General features: G+C 40.3%; 1 protein-coding gene across 1 annotated transcript in view; it reads left to right on the forward strand.

Annotated features, from left to right (window-relative positions):
* Nucleotides 1–2,704: 2,704 nt before the first annotated feature.
* Nucleotides 2,705–20,586, forward strand: part of ATAT1 (alpha tubulin acetyltransferase 1) — a 920,612-nt gene continuing 902,730 nt past the window's right edge. The window contains exon 1 of the mRNA XM_044084476.1: nucleotides 2,705–3,465. Within this exon, the coding sequence (XP_043940411.1) occupies nucleotides 3,377–3,465 (89 nt within the window). The 5' untranslated portion in view covers nucleotides 2,705–3,376. The remainder of the gene's footprint in view (nucleotides 3,466–20,586) is intronic.

Raw genomic sequence — 20,586 nt, forward strand, 5'->3', positions numbered from 1 at the left:
TATTTGAGATGTGTGGCTTGAGCCAGGTTTCAGATAGGGAGAGGATGTGAGGGGTATTGAGAGCTATCCATGAGTGCAGCTCAGTGACTTTATTTGCTAGACTCTGAATATTCAATGAGTAAATAGTTAAGTATTTGGATGGAGATGATTGTAGTGACTGAGGTTGGTGACTGTTAAAGGAGTAAGATGGGGGCAGTGTAGAGGTAGTTTTGGGGAGAGAAGAGGGGCCAGGGTTGGGATGGATATCTCCAGAACAAATTAGTTTTTTTAGTGAGGAGAGAGTGTGTAGTAGATGCTAGATGGAGTTTGTATAGTTTTGACTTAGTTTTGTGGGAAGGTTTAAAAACCTGTATTATGGATAGTTTATATACACTTGAGATAGAGGTAGTAAAGAGATTAGGGGAGATAGTAAAAGATGAAGTAGTTGGATATATGTTGTATGAGTGAGAAGTTGGTGAACATAGGAGTGGGTCAGAGAGATTGGAGTGGTAAGAGGTGGAGATAGAGAGAATAAGGAGTAGTGTAGAAGATATTAGAAAATAATACATGTTGGAATAAAATATGGTCAGATAGAGTATGTAGAGAGACAGTGGTATAGATGAAGTGGTGTTGACAAGATTTACAGAATAGTAAGGTGGTTGTGGCAATAGGCAGGAAGTGGAATTGTAGTGGCCAGTGGGACAGGAAGGGGAGGGATAGTTAGGTATAAAGGTAATTGTAATGGGGTGGGTGGGAATGGGGTAGGGTAGAGGAGCGAACGGAGCGGGGCTAGCACCCTGGTCAAGATAAAGTAATAGAAACAATCAGAAAAGATAGTGAAAAACTAGCTTGAGAGACAGGGATATAAAGTTTCTAAAGGTATGGTCATCAAAAATAAATTAAAAAGAAATAAAATATGAGCAGAAGTAAGCTTACAAAAGGACAATGGCCTCAAGCTACACAAGTAGATTTACTTGAAGGAAACCCAGTGCTGTATGGTTAAAATAAGCTACAATAGAGAGGAGCTTTGCAGGGGGGGAGAGAGAGGTATTACTAGCAGCTATAAGCAGGGCAAAACATAAAAAAATATTAATATGTAAGAGTCTGAAGACAGTAAAATAGGGCAGGTGCACTAGGAAAGGCAATTATGAGTGAGGCTAGAAATGAATTCAGGGAAGGGTAAAGTGCAGAACAGGAGAATATACACAGAAACAGTATGAGGATAGTGGGTAACCAAAGAGAAAGGATAGGAGCTGCTGGTGTCTGCTTTTCGTGGTGACTAGCAAAAAACACTGTAAATTCTTGTTGTGCTTATAAAGTCTAGCATTAATTAAAAGATTAGCTTATGTAGTAGTTATTTACTGGGGCACATACTTCAGTGGTATTATTTTAAGCTTAAAATGGTGGCTTCTGGACAGATAGTTAGAGTTGCAGGGTATCTGTTAAGGTCCTCAAACCTGTGCTGCCTGTACTGTGGCCAGGAGAAAACCACAGGGAAAAATCCACTAGGGTTCAGTGGTATTACTTTAAGCTTAAAATGGTGGCTTCTGGACAGATAGTTAGAGTTGCAGGGTATCTGTTAAGGTCCTCAAACCTGTGCTGCCTGTACTGTGGCCAGGAGAAAACCACAGGGAAAAATCCACTAGCGTTCAGTGGTATTATTTTAAGCTTAAATGGTGGCTTCCGGACAGATAGTTAGAGTTGCAAGGTATCTGTTAAGGTCCTCGTGTTGAAGTGGAATGTGTTATATAGAGAAGTTACCATCTCACAAGCATGCTGAAACACACACGCTCCCTCTCTCTCACTCTCATTCATGGCATACACTTTTGGGTATACTTTACATGAGGGTGCAGTAGCGACTCAGTTACTGTAAATACTTCTTGCCTCTACTTGCTCCTATCTCACCATAGACTTTAGTGTGTTATACAATTGCTCCAGTCTACAGAAAACATAGTGACAGACATTTTTACTTCTTGGTGACTTTTGACAGACTTCTACTGAGTGACTGCAGTTACACCTCATTGGAAGTCGATAAAGTGTTTTTCATTGCTATTTCATGATGCATAAGTAAACATATAAACTGGAAAAAAAACATTGCGAAGTATGAAGGTAGGACAGTGTAGTCCAGCACACCTTAACTCGGATTGCAGGATTTGAAAAAAAAAATAGATCTAGTGGAGTCATATTTGCAGTTATTGTCTTGATCTGACTGAAATGCATACCTTTCTCAGCAGTCCAAAGTTGCAAAGGAGTTCCCACATTTTGGCTCCGAAGTTCGCTCTGATCTTCCAAAAATTAGATTTTTAAGGGAAGGTGATGCATTACATTCAGTGAATATACTGATCATTAGAGTTAAAATTTATTTTACTTCAGAAAATACAGTTTAATTCGCATCTTCTTTTCCACCATCTTTATAAATTAATAGACCTACTACATAAGTGTCCCTTATCTGTGGTACGAAATCTCTAATCAGATGACAGGTTTTGAGTTATGCACTTGAGTAACTTGTAGATGCGCCCTGCCTAAAAAGGTTGAAAAAACTGTCTGATCTCGACTGCACAATCTATGTACCCTATAAATAGCGTTGTGATTTACACGAAGCTTTTAAATGCCTTAATACAATTTATAGATAATATTGCAGATTTGTATAAGAATGTAAATTCTCGGAGACTGTCCCACAACAGACTTGGGCGAAACCGTTGCTAAGGGAACTGATGTCACGAAGGCGGAAGTGGTGCGGCAGCTGCCCGTTTCCAGGGGGACGTATGTGGTCAGTAATTGTATTGTACAGCATCTCCATTGTTTATAGATGTGCGGGACTGGCAGAACTGACACGTTCCTGTTAGCTCTTTGTTGTGCAGTGCAGTGGTACTGGCTGGAGAGCTAGCGACAAAGAGAAGAAAAGTCTTATGACCTAACCAGACACGGTGTGTTCCTCAGTAGTACTGGGCGGATGCTTCTGGACAGCTGACAGATCTAGCGGCAAGAAGTAGTCGTGGCAGTGGAACCCAGATGTTGAGGGAGAACGCATTCTTTATACACACCCACACCCTGCATGCTATTGCTGTATGCAATTAATTGCAAAAGTCTGGCAAATAGTGCAGACTACACTGTATACCTGTTGTTGAAGGACAACGTTCTTGGACTATTCCATTAAACGCTTTTTAGTGTGCAGTGCTACTGAGATAGACACAAAGCGCTGAGAAGGCGTGTCTGACTGACACTTATTGGAGTAGGAGTTCAACCAGAGGCAGCGCTGAGCCCTCTGGCTTTGCGTTACTGTGGTGAGATTTTGTGATCGGGTCTTCTACCCTGATACAATCCTCCGTGGATCTTGCACTCTAGTCTTAAGCACTGAAGCATCAAAAAAAAAAAAAAAAAAAAAAAAAAAAGCACAATGGAATTCAGTTTTGATGTCAATGCGCTTTTTGCAGGGAGGATAACTATGCTGGACCATAATCTCGCTCCAGCGCGCAGAAATGGCAGGTAAATTAATGGTCCTACTAATATGTGTGTTTTATCAATTATTCTTTTCCCCCATTTTCTTTTAAGATTTTTATAATTCAGTTAAATTTAAACACAGCAAAACAAGTTGTACAGCAAGTAAATAGTTGTATGTAGGTGTCTGCTGTCTTAGATCATCAGTGGTTTGATTTCATATTTTACCAATCATTCTTAAGAAACCACTTTATCCTAATACAGAACAGACATATATATGTATAGATATAGACGTACATATATGTATCTGTTTAAATATGATCTGTATGTATTGCTTTCTTCATAAAAATATGATATTCTGGAATGCCAGGATTATTTGTTTATATTTTGACATCGTGGCATACTTATCAACTGTACATATTTTCACAAAATGTCCAGATTTTTTAGGTCTGTGCCTCATAAAACTTGCAATTTTCTGGATTTTTGTGGTGAATCAGCGATGATTGAATTCACCAAATAATGTCAGGCATTTGAGTTTCAGACTTTATATTCTTAAGAAAGTGCATGGTAACACAAAACCTTTTATTCTAGCAACTTTCTAAGTTTATAAGAGCAATATTTAAAAATTGTCCCTATTTTGGGGGTTTTGTGCCCCATTATTTTTGGCTTTGTCCATATTTTGTGTGCTAAGAGGTTGAGAGCTATGTGGACAAAGAACTGCTAAGGCATGGCATTCATTAGTAATACATGCTTTTGTTATATTTTATGAGTCTTATTGTCCACTGTGCTCTTCTTTTATCAGATTACATGCTGTACTACCCATTTACTTTCATTTTCATCATAGCTAGTCTACTTGACTGCCTTTAGGCATTTACTGGATTGCTGTATTTCTGTCCCCACCGATAGCATGTGGTTTATTACCAACTAATTTCTGTGATTTTGAATATAGTCTTGCAATACTGCCTAGCCAGGGGCCATACAGTTCATATTCACTCTTTGATTAATGTGATTTGATATCTGTAGTGTAAACGGTGAAATGCTGTGACAGATGAGAAAGAAGTATTTAACCTATTCCTGGAATGTAAGCTAAGTCAAACCATAAAGCTGATTAACAAATAATGGTTCATTGCTTCCTCTTATGACTGGTGTAAAAGAAGGTTGTAAATATGAACAGGATAAATAAACAGCTGCTCTGAGTCTGATTCCTGCACCATTCAACTGCAGTAGCAAGTTTGTGTAATTAAGTAACCTGGGATATTTTTCGTTGTGAGTTTATATTTGAACATTGTTTCTTGAACTGTATAATGTACGAATGAGTGCTGTAACCTTTAATTATTTAACTAAACTTTGGAAGATTGTTGTCCCCCACATATGCACTTTAATTTGAGTAGTGTTGAAAATATGCAGTCATTAGAGTTCTAGCACTAGCTGTGCTTGAGTTGAACTAATCTGCTTTCCATTTTCTTTGACAACTGAGTTATAAATTCTGAAGATTATGTTTTGTTGAGTTATCTTTAAAAATTCTGAAGATTCTGCTTTGTTTGTTTTTTTTTCAATTCTTCCTTACAAAAACTCATTATCTACTTATCTTTTCCTACACCTGTCCATCGCACTTGTTTTCAATTATAAGTGATGTCAGCATAAGATTCACTTGTGATCCTTTTCAGAAAATGAGCAAACAAATGAACAAACTGTTTAAAACATCATACTATGAACTTTGAACAGTTGTGTGCACTGGGGATAGTTCTAAAAAAATGAAAGTTGATTTGTATAGTAAAGTTGATTATTCAATGAAATGCTTTATGTGGTATGTTATTTCCCTTGCCATCTCTGGTGCTTCCATCAACAAAAGAAAATACTTTTTTTTCTTTAAAAAACAGAATCCTTATCTTAGTACTTAAAGGATGTGAAAGGTGTAAAATGGTACTGAACTGGTGGTACAGGGGTTAAACATTTTTCTTTTTCCCCACAGGTTCAGAAATTAAAAGATGACAATTTTATTCTGTTGTTGTGGTGAAAGGAAGTTGGTTTGGACACAGGAATGTTCTAGAAATGCTCTGAAGTTTCTTAACTGTGGATTAGAGTTTCTCTTTCATGGCCTTTTTGGTTGAACATTCTCACAGTTTGGACCTACAAAATTTGCTTGATTAGCAGCCTAGGTTCAACGCTCACTTCTCTAGAGTCTAGAAATTATGGATTTTATGGGTACAGGTTTTGACCACTTACAGATTTTGCAGGATGGGAATCTGTGATATGGTCTTGCAGGTTCTATATCATTTCAGTGAAAACCTATTTGCTGAAGAACTATTTGTCAAAACCAAATTGTCGAAACCTCCCTTCATCAAACGGCCATTTCATTGAACTTTTTCACAGGGAAAAGAAACAGTCATCCAACCTAGTGCCCATCACTAAACTCTAAAAATGTAAAACCCACCCAAGTGAAGGGCTTCCCCACACCCCCCTAACTAAATATACCAACTCCAAGATCACACACTACAGTGGAGAAAAGGGCAAATTCCTGATGATGGCCAGCTGTCGCTTTTCCTTGTGAAAAAGTTTCAATGAAATGGCTGTTTGATGAAGACAGTTTGGGTTCGACAAATAGTTATTCGATAATTAGGTGTTTCGATCAGATGATATAGATGTGTTCTTGCGGCATGTATCCTTTGTCATGAACACAGATCATAACCGTGTCATCTTTAACTTGAGTAAAGCCAAACTCAGCCATACATAAATCATCCTTTCTAGACCACTAGTGAAAACTGTGGTGCAGTAAATAACATACCACAGATTGGACTAGTTTCCACAGTGATTCAAATAAATCTGCTCAGGATACTTTTATGAGTTCTGTGATATTAACATTTGTATTTATGAAAAATGTAAATGCATGAAAATGCCAGTAAATTTAGCAAAATTTTGGGATGACAAAATTAGTATGTTTTACTACAAGAAAAAGATGATTCTTAGTTTTCCAAATTTGTCTAATCATACAAAGAAGCATGGATTAAACAAAGTACAAAACTACTTAGTATTCTCCTCTTCTTACTGTCTATGAATTGGTTTGATTGTAAATATTGAAAGCAACAATAAGACAATCGTTAATTATGTCCAAAATTGAAAGAGAAAAGTAATGAGTGTAGAACATTATCACGTAGTTGTAAACGATGCAAGGATCACCTGTCTGCCAGACTTAAAGAATTTACTTGCAGAAAAAAATCGTCAGAGGTGATCATCTTGTTTCACTGATGACAGTTTCATAGATACATTAAACTAGAGCTGTAATGACTTTAGTTGGGTTTTTTTGCTAAAATGTTAGTTTGATTTTTTTTTTTTTTGGTCAGGGATGTAATAGTTATACTGCCGTTTAGTTGTATGAGCTGCAATTCAGTTTCCTGTCAATATGGATTGCAGTGGCGTAAATGGGAACAACATGAAGTACCTGTGTGGGCAGTCTTTGCCTTTTCTTCACTGTGGTACCTGTGTAGGCAGTCTTTGCCTTTTCTTCACTGTGGTGCAATTGTGTGTTGGTATATTTAGGTAAGGTTGTATGGGGATGCAGGAGGGGGTTGTCCATCTGTAAGAAACATTATTTTAGTTATATCTGTAGATTTTTTGATGATGCTTTACTTTTGTAGAGTATTTCTGTTGGTTCAGTGGATTAGTTTCTCCTTATTGGTATCTGAAATGTTTGGCTTTTGATGCCATGGTATAAAATCTGTGTTAGAGTACAAGAGAAGTAAGTGCAGATGTCCCTTACCTAAAGAGAGATATGATGACTCCTGCCACAAGTAAAAAACTAAAAACTTAAGTTATGTGGGATAAGACAACATACCTGTTGGTTTCCATTGTAGTTATTCATTCATTTTTCAGTTATCCCGTTAATCTAGTTCAGGACTGAGAGGAGCTGTAGCCTGTCCTGGTCCTCATTATGCACAAAGCAAAGAAAGTAATCTTGGGTATGACACCAGTCTGACATTCGTTATACACATGTGGGTGTGCACACATACACAAACAAGCTTACACATGTACACACAAACACATGCACACAAACACAACAGTGGACAATTTAGAATATCACCAGTTCACCTATATTATGTGCTTAGGATATGGAAGAAGACTAAAGCCTTCAGCAAAATCCTAAGTGGACATAGAGAGAGCATGCAGATTTCAAACAAAAGGTATCCCAACTAAATACTGAACTGGAGAGAAAACCATGTGTTGTAAAGCCACAGTAGTAACTGTTATGCTGCTTTGCTGCTCAGAAAATAGAGAAAACCTAACTAAACCCCTATCAAGCATGTTTAGCAAAATGTTAGCACGTGAGTATATCTCTGATTTATGGAAGCGGGTTCTAGTGGTGACAAGTAGATTAGTTGTAAACAGTTTTAGACCCATCAGTCTGGCCAGTATTCTGTATACAGTTATGGAGAGAGCCATAATGGAGCTTATCCAAAATGAAATGGGATCTGTGTTTGTTAGATACAGATTTGCTAATAGGAAATCTTGCCTTTTGAATCTTGTGGTACTCTTTAAAGAGGTTATAATAGCACATGATCAGGGGCTGACCTTGCATGCTGTACTTGCTGACTTTGTCAAGCCATTAAGCACTATTCCACAAGGGGATAATTGATAAATTTAAAAACATTTAAAGTCAAGCGATAAAACACCAGTTAAACAAAAATACAGTAAGTCACAGAAGCAATTTATCTGTCTGTCCTGATGGGATTCTAGTGGGGTCCAACATGGCTGTGTAATGGAGCTTCTTTCTGAGCTATTCTTCTCAGTTATAAAAGTGGGAAATGGGACCTAGATAACAAGAAATGTTGATTACTGCAATCTGGGTAACACTGTAAGTGCAATAAAGGTTGCTAAAGATATGATATTGAGAGTTTCATCTCTGTCATTTATAGGACTAAGACTGTCAGAACTTAGCCAGGTGTCTAGAACATTCCCAGGCTTCCATGGCTCTTCCTCTTTTATTCACAGTGCTAGTTGTCAAGGGACCACTCTCTAGATCTCTTGAATTGTACTTTGAATTCTGTTTCACTCAGAAAACAGCTGCAGGCTGCTGGTTTTTGCAGAGCTGGTTGGTGACATTTTCCCATTTTTTTCTATCAGGAGTATTTTTGTTTACATTTTCATGCTTCCATTTCAGTCCATTCCAATTTATTGTCTTATATTTGCAGTTTGTTTCTAGTTTTTGTTAGCTTTAGATAGATAGATTCCCCTCCTCCACTGCCTTTTAGTACCTTTCTCTCTCAGATCGTTAGTAACTTTCTTGCTAACCACAGGGAAAGAACTACAGATGTAGTTTTTTAAAAATGCAATTGTGGAGCCAAAATACATCCTCAGGTCAAACTTTTAAAATGTGTTGTGTCTCAGAGGCATAATTTTTGGAAGATTGCAGCATCTGTGTATCCTTCAAGCTCTCTACTTTGAAAGAGTGAAACATAGATTAGTGTTTGAGAAGCTTAGAGCTATCCCCTTGTCATAATCCCTTCCTGGGGATTTTCCTTCAACGGTTGGAATCCCTGAGCAATTAACATGTAAAAATGTAAACTTCTTGTTATTAAGGATAACATATGTGTTAACTTGAAAGTCTTGGTATTCTTATTGATTCTGATACTGTTGAGTTGTTTAGCCTGCTACTGTTAGGGTCAAGCATATGGAAGGTGTATGGAAGATGCATCTCCCCCTAAAGAGAACTGCTTTCACTGCCCTTCCTCACTTTTGAGAGTGTTACCTCTGTTATAGCCAAGCCTGAGCTCCACACCCTCCCTATTCCACTGCATCCATCAGATCTTAGTGATCTGTATCTGTTCATTTGAGCTATCAGTAGATGTGGTGGGTATTTTTCTTTGTGAGCATATTTGATACGTGGTTCCAGGTCTGTTCCCCTCCTACATTAGGAACCTGGACCTGATTCTTCTTCACTAGGCTCAATTCAAACTCCAGACAATTCCAGACCATTGTTTGACCAAACTGTGGCTGCGACATTGATGCTTCTGTCTGGGTCAGTGCCTTTGACCTTCAGTCACTGCTTTTGACTTTGATAACCCCTATGTTGATTTTGCCATCAGCACTGGTATTCTCAATGCCTTGGAGATTATTTATTCCTCTGGCATCAGGGACCTACCTTCTGGGATTGGCTTTAGTTGCACCACCTTTGCAGTCAAACATCCCATTTCCAAATTCATCCTTTTGGTCATAAACTTTGAGGATCACCAATCATGACTGACATGCCAGCATATAGCTCCAGGTTCTGCACTGTCACACTGGCCTCATTGCCTGAGTTGACTCTCATCAGTCCTGAGGCCTTCATTGATAGGTGACAGACAGTTGAAGTTGAAATTCCCAAGCTTGACTATGGAGCTGTTGATGGACACAGTGCCAACATTACAGGCTTCTCCAAATAAGCCTCTCTGGCAATGATTCAGACTGTGGTTAACTTTGGATCTCATGGACCCGTCTCATCTGTTGTTGCTACCCCTCCAGCCTAGTACAAAAAACACAGGGTGTCTCAGCAAGATATTTTGAGTGTGTCTGACCATCAGCATAAGCTTTCCTGCAGCTCAGACTCTTCCCTTCTGAGGTCAGTAGTAAAGATAAAGTGTAAGGGGCAACAGGTGCTGATTGGGGTTTCTTTTTTGGGAATAAACTCTTGTCTAGGCTTGTAAGGGCCCCAGAGCCATTAGCCCAGTAATCTCTTATGATCATATGATCCTATGAAGCACAGACTTTTTGGAAAAAGACCCCTTATTGGGGGGGGGGGCATGAGGACAAATTCTCCTGCTTTACAACCTGATGAGCTGAAGTTTACCAAAATTTTGGAACTCATGAGGGTTAACACAAAATGTCTCTTAGACTCCTGTTTTGAGTATGAATAGTTCGTTGCTGAGGCCTTATGGTCTCTTAAGTTGTAGTCTTGCTTGGCTTCCCCAGCAGATGAGGTGATTCAGCAGGTTTACCAGATTTTCTTGAAAGAATCCTAACATGGTAGAAGCAACACTAAAGAGGCCTATCAGGAACCTTCAGCCAGCCATTGAATGGCCTAGCTGAATGCAGTACCTTTTGGTGGACTCCATAATTGGTTTGCCTGCTAAGAAGGCCATTGGGCCTCAATCCAAGGACGTTCATTTCCCCAGTAAAAAAATCTAAAGCACAGGTAGTCTCATTGAGAGCATTAAACTACATGATTCACATGTTATGGTTCCAGCAGGATATGATGGGTGAATCTGCTCATACTCGTGAAGGGTTGCCAGACTCCGAGCTAAAGACTAAGTTATAGTTCCAGATGTCAGCCAAGATTATGAATACCTTTTTGATGGATCCTTGCTTTTTGGGGTATTTGTAAAACCTGAGCTTGCAAAAAAAAAAAAAAAGGTAACACACTCAGTAAAGTTGGGTGAAATTTCAGGCTACTCAGTGCCCATTCTCTCAAATGCTGCAGAACCCCACATCATATGTTTATGAAGCCATCAGTAAATTCTGGAAGGTGCTGGAAAGGATGTGGAAACTTCCAGAATGGCTTTTTTCCAGTCATCATCGTCATTCAACCCCCTTTTTCTCATTTTCTACATGGGGTGGGGTATCATGTTAACTGTTGCCATCTCTCTCAATTCAATGCCACATTCCTGCCTTCTTCGACAGTCATGCTTGACTGTCACAGATCTTCCCTCACACAATCCATCCACCTCTTTGCTGGATGTCCTTGTTTCCTCTTACCTTCTTCCTGTTTGTCCTAAATGTTCTTCACCAGTTTGTCTTCTGCTTTTCTGAACATATCTCCAAACCACCATAATTTGTTCTTTTTAATTTTTTCTGCAATTTGAGCTGCTTTGGCTTCTGCTCTTATGTCCTCATTTCTTTGTCTGTCTTACAGTGTGCATTCTACCACCCTTTTCAGACACTTAATTTCCATCAACTCTAGATTCCTCATTTGCTCTGCTTTTACTGCACAGTTTTCCAAGCACTGGTCACACCACTGTCTTGTACACCTTACTTTTCAGCTTCTTTGGCATTCTTCTATCATTCACTGCACTTTAGAGTCTATGCCAGTTGGCTGCAGCCCCTCTGATTTTAGCTTTGACCTCTTCATTCAGACTTCCCTTCTTCTCATCCACCCCTTCCAGATAATTGAAGCTATTAAACTGTTCCACTATCTTCCCTTCTATCTCAATTCTCGGCTTCTTCTGAGTTCCCCAATTTGCTGCTATTACCACTGTCTTATCTGTGTTTAGTTTCATCTCATGTGCATTCAGTTTTGCATTCCATTTCCATATCCTTTGCTAAAGTTCTTGCTCAGGGTCTGCCTGTAATGCCACATCATTTGCATACATCAACTTTGTTGATTGTTCCCTCTGACCTGTTTGCTAATGTAGTCGATTACCAGTATGAACAGCAGTGAGCCCAAAGATGAACCCTGGTGCACACCCACTCCCACTGGGAACCCCTCTGTGAGACCAAACACTGTTCATGCTTGAGTCATTGCGTCCTTGTACATAACCTGCACTAATTCTACCAGTGTTTCTGGGGCTTCGAACCACCACAGGAATGCCCAAATCATCTTTCTTGGGACCTTGTCGTATGCTTTCTCCAAGTCTAGGAATCCCCAGTTGGACTCATTCCTCATCTCTAGCTTCTTCTCAACTATCTGTCTCACTGCAGACAATGGGTCAGTTGTGCTGTAGCCTGATCTGATTCTGAACTGCTGATCTCCCACCTTACTTTCTACTACTTTGCATATCCATTTATCAAGCACCCTCTCCAGAACTTGGCTCTTCTTCAAGATGAGAAAAATTATGATGGAACACCTAGGAAGACTATGGTCCTTCCCTAGGCGTACAACAATCTACTCCCTGAGGCTTTGCCTTTCTCCTTCTCTGTGAAGGCAGTCAGGGGCCTTTTGTCCCATGACCTGTCAGCATGGGAGGAGGTCCTCACATGAGACAAGCGGGTTAGGAATATAACACCAAGAGACCCTTCTATCCCATTTCTGTCCACCTCCAGCTGCATTCTCTTCCCAGACATCCCACTCCATCAAAAATCTGTGAACAAATTTGAATCATCCAAGAGGTCCCACCAGATCTGAAAGGATTAGGCTAGTTCCCATGTTATTATTTTTTTAACCAAAAAAAGACTGAAGATCTCAGGTCCATCTTTGATTTGAGTGGCTTAAAACATGTTATAAAAGACCCCTTTCAGGTGATCACAGTGTGCTGGATTCTTAGTTATTTGCCCAAAGCAGACTGGATGTGTTATTTTTCTACCTCTCGGATGTGCACCTGCAGATATAAAATGCCAAAGAGTCTAAGAGGTCTCTACACTTCGGATAGAAGCCAGTCATTTCAGTCCTGAACTGTTCTTTTTGGTCTCATGACAGTTCCCAGTGTGTTTATCAAATGCACATTAGCAACTGCAGCTGCTTTTAAACAGCAAGGTTCCAGGATTTTTTCCCTGTTTAGACAACTGGCTCCCAGTAATTTCATCTGTAAACAATCTGATTTCCTTATTGGGAATGTGACTTGGATATCCCACCACTGCCAAAAAATATGCGATGTGGATATCCCACCACTGCCAACTAGTATGTGATGACCCTCCACCTCTGGGCCAGTAATAAAAGAACCTCAATCCTCACCACTGGCACCAGTGGGGGGCATTCACTGGGAGGATAACAGGTACACACACAGTATTTTCAGATGCAGCTCTCTGCATCATGTACAATTTCCCCTAAGAGCATACAGAGACCACAGTTAGTCTGGGTCTAGTTTCTCCCTCTTTCTCCAGATCCCCAGTAAGACTCTCCACTGGCACAGTTATAGAGTTGAGTCCTTAGGCAGGGTTCCAAACCAAGTCCTCCAACACTTTCTCTGTCCAACCAGTGCTTTGTGTCCCTGCCCAAGTACCTGACACACACACTCTTGGATGTTTGTTTTACACACACACACACACACACACACACACACACACACACACATATATATATATATATATATATACACCCCCCTGGGAAAGGTTGGCACAGGTTTACTAGCTATGCCCCCTTCTGCCCAGACTGTAAGGTAGTTATCACTGCCACCAGAACCCCTCGCTAGCTACTTTTATCAAAGCATGTCCAATTTTACTGTGTAATATTAATATTAATACAAACAGTAGTTTGACCAAGAGCAAGGCTGTTAAGATTGGCCCACACAGTGTCAGCAAATAAATATGCAAATACTCTCAAAGATTAAATATCTCTACAAAGATCAGTCATAATGAAAGGTTTAAATATATTTACTAATAAATAATAAAAGTACATGAAAATACTAAATATATATTCACAGTGACATCAGAGTTCAAATCACAGGAAATATTTAAAATAAAATTGAAGGACAGGCTCAGACAAATAAAGAAAATCAATATCTAAACTAAGCTTCAGTATATTCCTGACTGAATCTAAGAGAATTACTATTCTCTAATAACTTAGTTAACAGAGCAAAGGAGATGATGTGGTGAATGATTCTTCTTCTTCTTGTAAGGCCCAAAACAGAATACAGAATGCTCAGTCTCACTAACAGACTTCTCAAAATAATGTCTAAAATATTGCTTCTGACATAGCTTGCAGAATGACATCATTTCTGGTCATCTGACTTCAAGTTCTCATGCAAACCCCCATTGCTGGCAGTATTTAGCTCCTACCCATAAAAATACACAAACAAGGGCTTTTGCTCAGATCTTTGGCAGATGCTGGAAGTCATAAAACAATTGCATATCTCCAGGCTTCTGGAGTAGTAATTAGTTCACCCCAAAGACAATATAGAAAGCTTCCTAATACAGACTTTGGGTCTCTGGCTGCACTGAAATCTGTGAGAAAGCATCTTTATGGCCTAGCCTATAAAGTGATTTAATTTCAGATATTTTTCTAAAGTTTGCTGAACTGAGGTTAACCCTCCAGTTTCCTCTGTTAAAACATATATATTTAAACAGTTACAATAGTGCATGTACATTTCTGTCTCCAGTAAAGCACACTGTGGATACATTTCAAACACAAACACTTTACAAATACCTTTTCAACACAAATGTCTGTACAAATCAGTTTGATATACATGTCATACAGTTCTAATACATTTGTAACACCAGCATCTTGTATGACATACAGTTGTAATACATTTGTAACACAAGGAGTATATCAACTGAAAGAATAAAAGGCTGGAAATTGGAAAAAAATTAGAAAATATTTAGATGGGCTGATAAAACTGCAAAAATAAGAGGTCCAAATGAAGAAAAGGCTGGCTGATTATGAGAGTGCACAAGAAGAAATATTTAAAAAATGGTAGAATTAGAGGACAGAGCATTGCAGGGAAATCTGTGATTTTATGCCGTACCACAGAAACTAGAAGGAAATGACTGTATTAATTTTATGAAGGCACAGATAAGCAACTAGACTGGTATTCCATAGCAGGAACCATTAACTGAAAGTGCGCATCATGTGTATGCTCCAGATCTGGCCATGAGAAAGCATCTGAGACCTGTATTGGTAAGGATGCAAACCTACCAGCAGAAAGAGTTGATCCTGAGAAAACTAAGGTAAAATGGCAAAGTAATAAAAGTAGGAGAGAGTAGATTGTATGTGGAAAATGATTGTTCACTGCACACAAAGCAGAAAAGAAACACATTTATTCTAGTAGTCAGAGGATGTTGAGAAGTACGTGTGAGATTCAAGCTGTTATATCCAGTTGTCATCAGAATATTTTTCTTGTAGGATTAAAGTTATTTTTGATGCAGAGTAGGCTAAGGAGGAATTGCTAAAGTTTATCCAACAAAAAGTAAGCCATCAAGCAGAAGGGAACTCTGCTTCTCATTCTTCTGATAGTAAAGCACGCAGAGAGACTTTGCCAGTGAAACATTTTCCATGGTTACAAATGCTGGAGAGACAGGGAAGAGCAAAAGATTTAACCAAAAGAATCAGGAATATCTTGAAACTGAACTAAAATCTGGAGTTGGGAGTTGGAGGTGAACAGGAAGTAAACCAACAACACAGAAATTAGTGAATAAATGTAATGTGGAAATTATTCTAGCAGAAAAGACACAATTGAAAGGGATACAGCAGATTTTAGGAATGGTCATGTTTTTACATTGCCTAAGAGTACTTCAGTAATAAATCCATGTTATCAAATACTGACAATAATAAAGAATTATGTGAAGAGTCTAGATGAAGTAGTCTGGACTCTATGGATTCTCAAGAAAGTGATTTAGTATCTGCTAAAAACACTGAACCTCCCATTAATAGCCAAAGTGGTAATAGGTTCATAGGTTCATAGGTTTATACTAGGCTATCTGCCCTAAGGCATTTATAAGCCTAGCCCAAATTTTTGTGGCCCTTATATGAAAAATACTGTGCCCATTAGTTTGTTGTGCCTCTGTCCAGCAGTGACACAGATATGATTCGGTAAACCTATCTCCCATCCACAGGTCTAGATTTCTCTTGAACAGAGTCAGCGAGGTGCTCTGCCTCACATGGACCGGGATTTTATTCCACAGCATAGGGAGTCTCTGAGTGATAAATCTATCCCTCCAGCACGCCCTATTTAGCCGTGCTAAGGTTTAAGTCGCTTGCTCTAGTGGTTTTGGTGGATTTGGATTTTTGAGGTGGAGCATGTCCATTAATTCCGGGTTGGACATGGCCTTGTATGTCAGGCACATGTCACCTCTGAGCAGACGGTATGCGACTGAATAGAGCTGGAGTTTCTTCAATCTGGCAGCATATGACAGATTTTGGAGTCCCTTTATCCTTTTGGTGAGGAACTTTTGGGGTCTCTCCAATTGCTGCAGATGTCGGGTGAGATACATCCCGAATGGGGCATTGTACTCGATCATTGGTCTGATAAGTGAAGAGTACAGTGGAACAATGACCTCACTAGATCTGGATGTGAATCCCTTCATGATCAGATGGGCAATGTAGAAGGTCTTTCTAACCACTTTAGCAATGTGAGTGTCAAAAGAAAGGCCACTGTCAACCTGGGTCCCCAGATCCCTGATAACCTCTTCTGTGCTTAGTGGATTGCCACCTATATGGTAGCTTGGGGTTACCTTGTTTTCCCAAGGTATGACTATACATTTTTGGCGTTTAACTTCAGGCCATGGCTCTGGCACCAGCTATCTGTTTCCGTGAGTCCCTTCTGAAGGATATCCATGTCCGATGCACTTTCCACTATTTGCAGTCGTCTGCAAACTTTGTCAAAGTCCTCCCATGTTGGCCTGTACTTCTGAGAAGTAGATGCCAAACAATAAGGACCGAGTCCTGTGGGACACCACTTGTGACTGGCTTGGAGTCTGACACAGCGCCAGCAACTCTAACCCTGTGGGTTCTGTCCTTAAGCCAGTTTGCAACCCATCTTGTGACATATGGGTTTACATTTAAGCTGGTAAGTTTTTCTACAATACCCGAGTGGGGTATTGTGTCGAAGCCTTGCAAGGTGAAGGTAGGCGGTATGGACTGCTTTTCCCTCATCAATGGCCTTGGTGACTGTTTCGAAGAAGTCGACCAAGTTCAAAAGGCATGATCTTCCCTTGACAAAGCCAAACTGGGTCGGGTCCAATGTCTGCAAGTCCCCTATATCCTTGTTTATGAGCTCCATTATGATCCTCTCCATAGCTTTGCAGACTAGACTTGTTGTAATTACCAGGGTCCGTAGAGGTGCCTTTGTGGAGTGGGACCACAGTTGCCGTCGCCACTCCTTGGGCACGTATCCTGTGGTAAGGCTGAGATTAAACAGCTGCCTTAGGTTTAATTCCTCATTTAGGGGACACCATCCGTCCCATTGATGCTGTGTTTTTAGCTTTAGAGAGAGCAGCTTTCTTTGAGATGTTCGGGAGGCTACACTCGGCTGGGATAGTTATCTCTCCTTTAGGGGAGGGGGGTGAAGTTTGCACTGAACCTGTCTGCCAGTATGTTGGCAATGTCTGTGGGTTCAGTGATTTTTGTATCATTTTGGACTAATTCTGAGCATATCTGGGAGTTTCCACCCAGGTTCCTAACATAGCTGAAAAAGGCCTTATGATTTTCCTTTGAATCCATGGCAATTTTTCTCTCAAAATTGGCCTTAGTTGATTTTATGAGTGCTTTTACTAATAATGATCAGGGGTGACTTCCCTTTTATGGATTTTGTTCTATCATGTAATAGCTTTCTCCTCTTATTGTAAAGTTTGTTAATGGCTGGAGTCCACCAGACTGGACGTTTGCCCTTTGTGGAAAGAGTCTTGGTTTTATTTGGGATTGCCTGATCCATGCAGTCCTGGAGGTGTTCATAGAAGGCATTTGTAAGGGCTTGTGGTTTCCACTGGCTCAGGGGCCTTGAAGGATACCACACCAGTCTTGAGTAGTGTGAAGTTTGCTTTAGTGAAGTTCTTCACTATGGTCTTTTTTGTTTGGGGTGGGGGCGGATGTGGATTTCCAGTGAGATTAGTTTATGATCAGATCTCACCAATGAGGGATATACTTCCGGTGTGGAGCATTTTGTCCCCATGTTTGTGACAATGAGATCTAGTATATTTTCCCCTCTTGTGGGAACAGTGACTAGCTGTTCCATGGCATTTGAATTTATGAACTCCAGGAACCGTTGGGCTAGAAAGTTAGGGCTTGAGTAATGTTCCCAGTCTATATTTAGTTGAAGTCACCCAATATGATGGTGTTTGGAGATACATTTATACCCTCCAGTGTCTTCAGGAAGGCTGTGTGGGGTTCCTGAGTTTGAGAGGGTGGCCTGTAGCATGCTACAATTTGTAGAGCAGTTTTGCCTATGGTTAGTTGCACCTGGATGGTTTCGAGCTTAGATGCGCCACCAACCTGGAGGTGTGGGTATCCTTTATGAATATGGATACAGTGGTCCGGTGATATGAGGTAAAACCTAATAGTGCTGGGGTGCTCTCAGGAGCCTTGAACCAGGTTTCAGTTACAGCACAGACATCGATGTTCTCCATACTGAGAAGGGCCTTTTGAGATTTAGACTTCTGGCATTGAGCAGCATTACCCTCAGTTTCTTCCCATTTTGTTTTCTAGGGTGGTAGGTTTAGAATTTGAGCCTTGCCTAAAAAGGCACTATGGGGGTGGCAAGAGCCTTAGCCAATATCCGGAATCCCAGGGTGACAGGTGCAAGCCGTCCCTGCGTGGCTTGTCAAGCATGTCATCCCAGGCAGACAGACACTGGATCCCCTTTGAATGACACCAGACATTAAGCCAATTGTTAAAGCTGATCATCTTGTCTCTATATTGTGGCATCATTCTTGGTGAAGGAAGGATACTGCTCAGGGTTAGGGTCATACCTGCCTGGGCTACATAATCAGAGAGCTCCTCTATGTCTCTTTTCATGTAGTCCAGGGAGGTATCGCCTCAGGTCGCCACACCAGCATGGACAATGACTGTGTCATATTTGTACTTGCCGTGGAGTGACCAGTGCTTGTGTTATGTGGCGGATTCTAGCGGCAGCTTACTGTGACCCTCTCCTTGTTCAGCCTGGTGAGTGGGGCGTCAGTGTGTCTGACTATGGGGTCACCTATGACAAGTATGTTTGGTGTTGTGGGCTGTGACTGCTTTGCACACTGCTTTTGTGGTTTATGTGTTGCTTGTGGGGTGTCTTGAGGTAGCAGTTGTTTGGGTGTCTGCTTTGGAGGCCTCTGCTGTTTAGGTAAATTTTTACTCAGAGCCTCCCAGTATGTCTTTGTGTGTTTATGTGTTAGATTCAGTGGAGTGGTAGCATTATGTGAGGCTGGTTTTGTGGTGTGTGTAGTTGCCTTCTCCTCCTGTCTGGTCTTGCCAGTCCTGAGTTGAGAGAGCTCAGCCTCCAGTTTGGCTAAATAGCTGCATCTCTCACAAGTATTTGTGTTATGTGGGAGGAGGAGAGGGTTGTCTGTGTACATGAGGCAGTTATAACATTGCCTCAAGATTCCCAGATTCACCAGCTGGAGAGATTGACAACTGACCTTTGGACATGCTAGAATAATATTGGCCAGTGGGGAGTGAGGGTGTAGTGCTTTTAATTTTTAGTGCTGACTTATATAATTGCTTTAGTGAGCAAGTGCCAGGTAACTTGAGTGCAATGTGTTACAAGTAACTAAATGCAAAAACGACAAACAGTAACTTTCTTTCAAGTGAAACAAGGAAATAAGTACAGTAAGCAATGCAGAAATCACTAGTGATCCACAGAATGAAATAACAAGCAAACAAACAACAAGCATATAAACAAAGCTAGATTCAGCAGGCCTGGATCTAGTCTATGCTAGAGCAAACAAGGTGAACCAATTTCAGTAAGGTACAGTTCAAATATTTAGGCACTATAAACCTTTAACCAGAAATTCCCAGCTCAGAAGGGCAGAGTCCAGCCTCTTCTCCCACAAGAGTGCAGACCACAAACCAGAACTAATACACTTGGACACTGGGCTCTCAATCAGCAGTTCCCAACTTAGAAGGATGAAAGCTACCTGTCCTGCCACCACAGTGCTTGCCACAAACCTTCCTAATGTAAAACAACTGGTCTGAAGCCCAAGTGCTTAATCCAAAAGACTTGAATGATAGCTACACTTTAATCAAGTTACAACCAAGCAGTAATAAATACCATTGAATACTTTAGAGAATGTCTGGATTAGTGCTCAAGTTACACAAACAAAGCTAGATCCAGCAGGATCCAGTCTATGCCACAGCAAACAAACAGTTCAGATATGCATGCACTATAAGCCTTTAACCAGAAATTCCCAGCTCAGAAGGGCAGAGTCCAGCCTCTCCTCCCACAAGAGTGCAGACCACGAACCCTCTTAATGTAAAATAACTGGCTTGAAAGCCCAAGTGCTTAAACCAGAATTAATACACTTTTAGAATAACAGACACTGAGCTCTCAATCAGCAGTTCTCAACCTAGAAGGATGTAAGCTACCTGTTCTGCCACAACAGTGCAGACCACAAACCCTCTCAGTGCAAAACAACTAACTGGTCCGAAGCCCAAGTGTTTAAAAAAAGGCTTAGAATGAGTTACACCAAGCAGTAATAAATACAATTGAGTATTTTAAGATGATGCAAAAGTAAAAAGAAGTAGGAAAAACACAAGTACAGTAAAAGCAGATGAAATTTTTTTTTTTTTTTTTTTTTATTCCTGAACAAGTGCTGAGATCAAAGAAACAGATTTGAGTGCTGAAACTA

This window comes from Protopterus annectens, chromosome 9.part0, assembly GCF_019279795.1.
Source record: "Protopterus annectens isolate FY-2018-M chromosome 9.part0, PAN1.0, whole genome shotgun sequence".
NCBI classification, from domain to species: Eukaryota; Metazoa; Chordata; order Ceratodontiformes; family Protopteridae; genus Protopterus; species Protopterus annectens.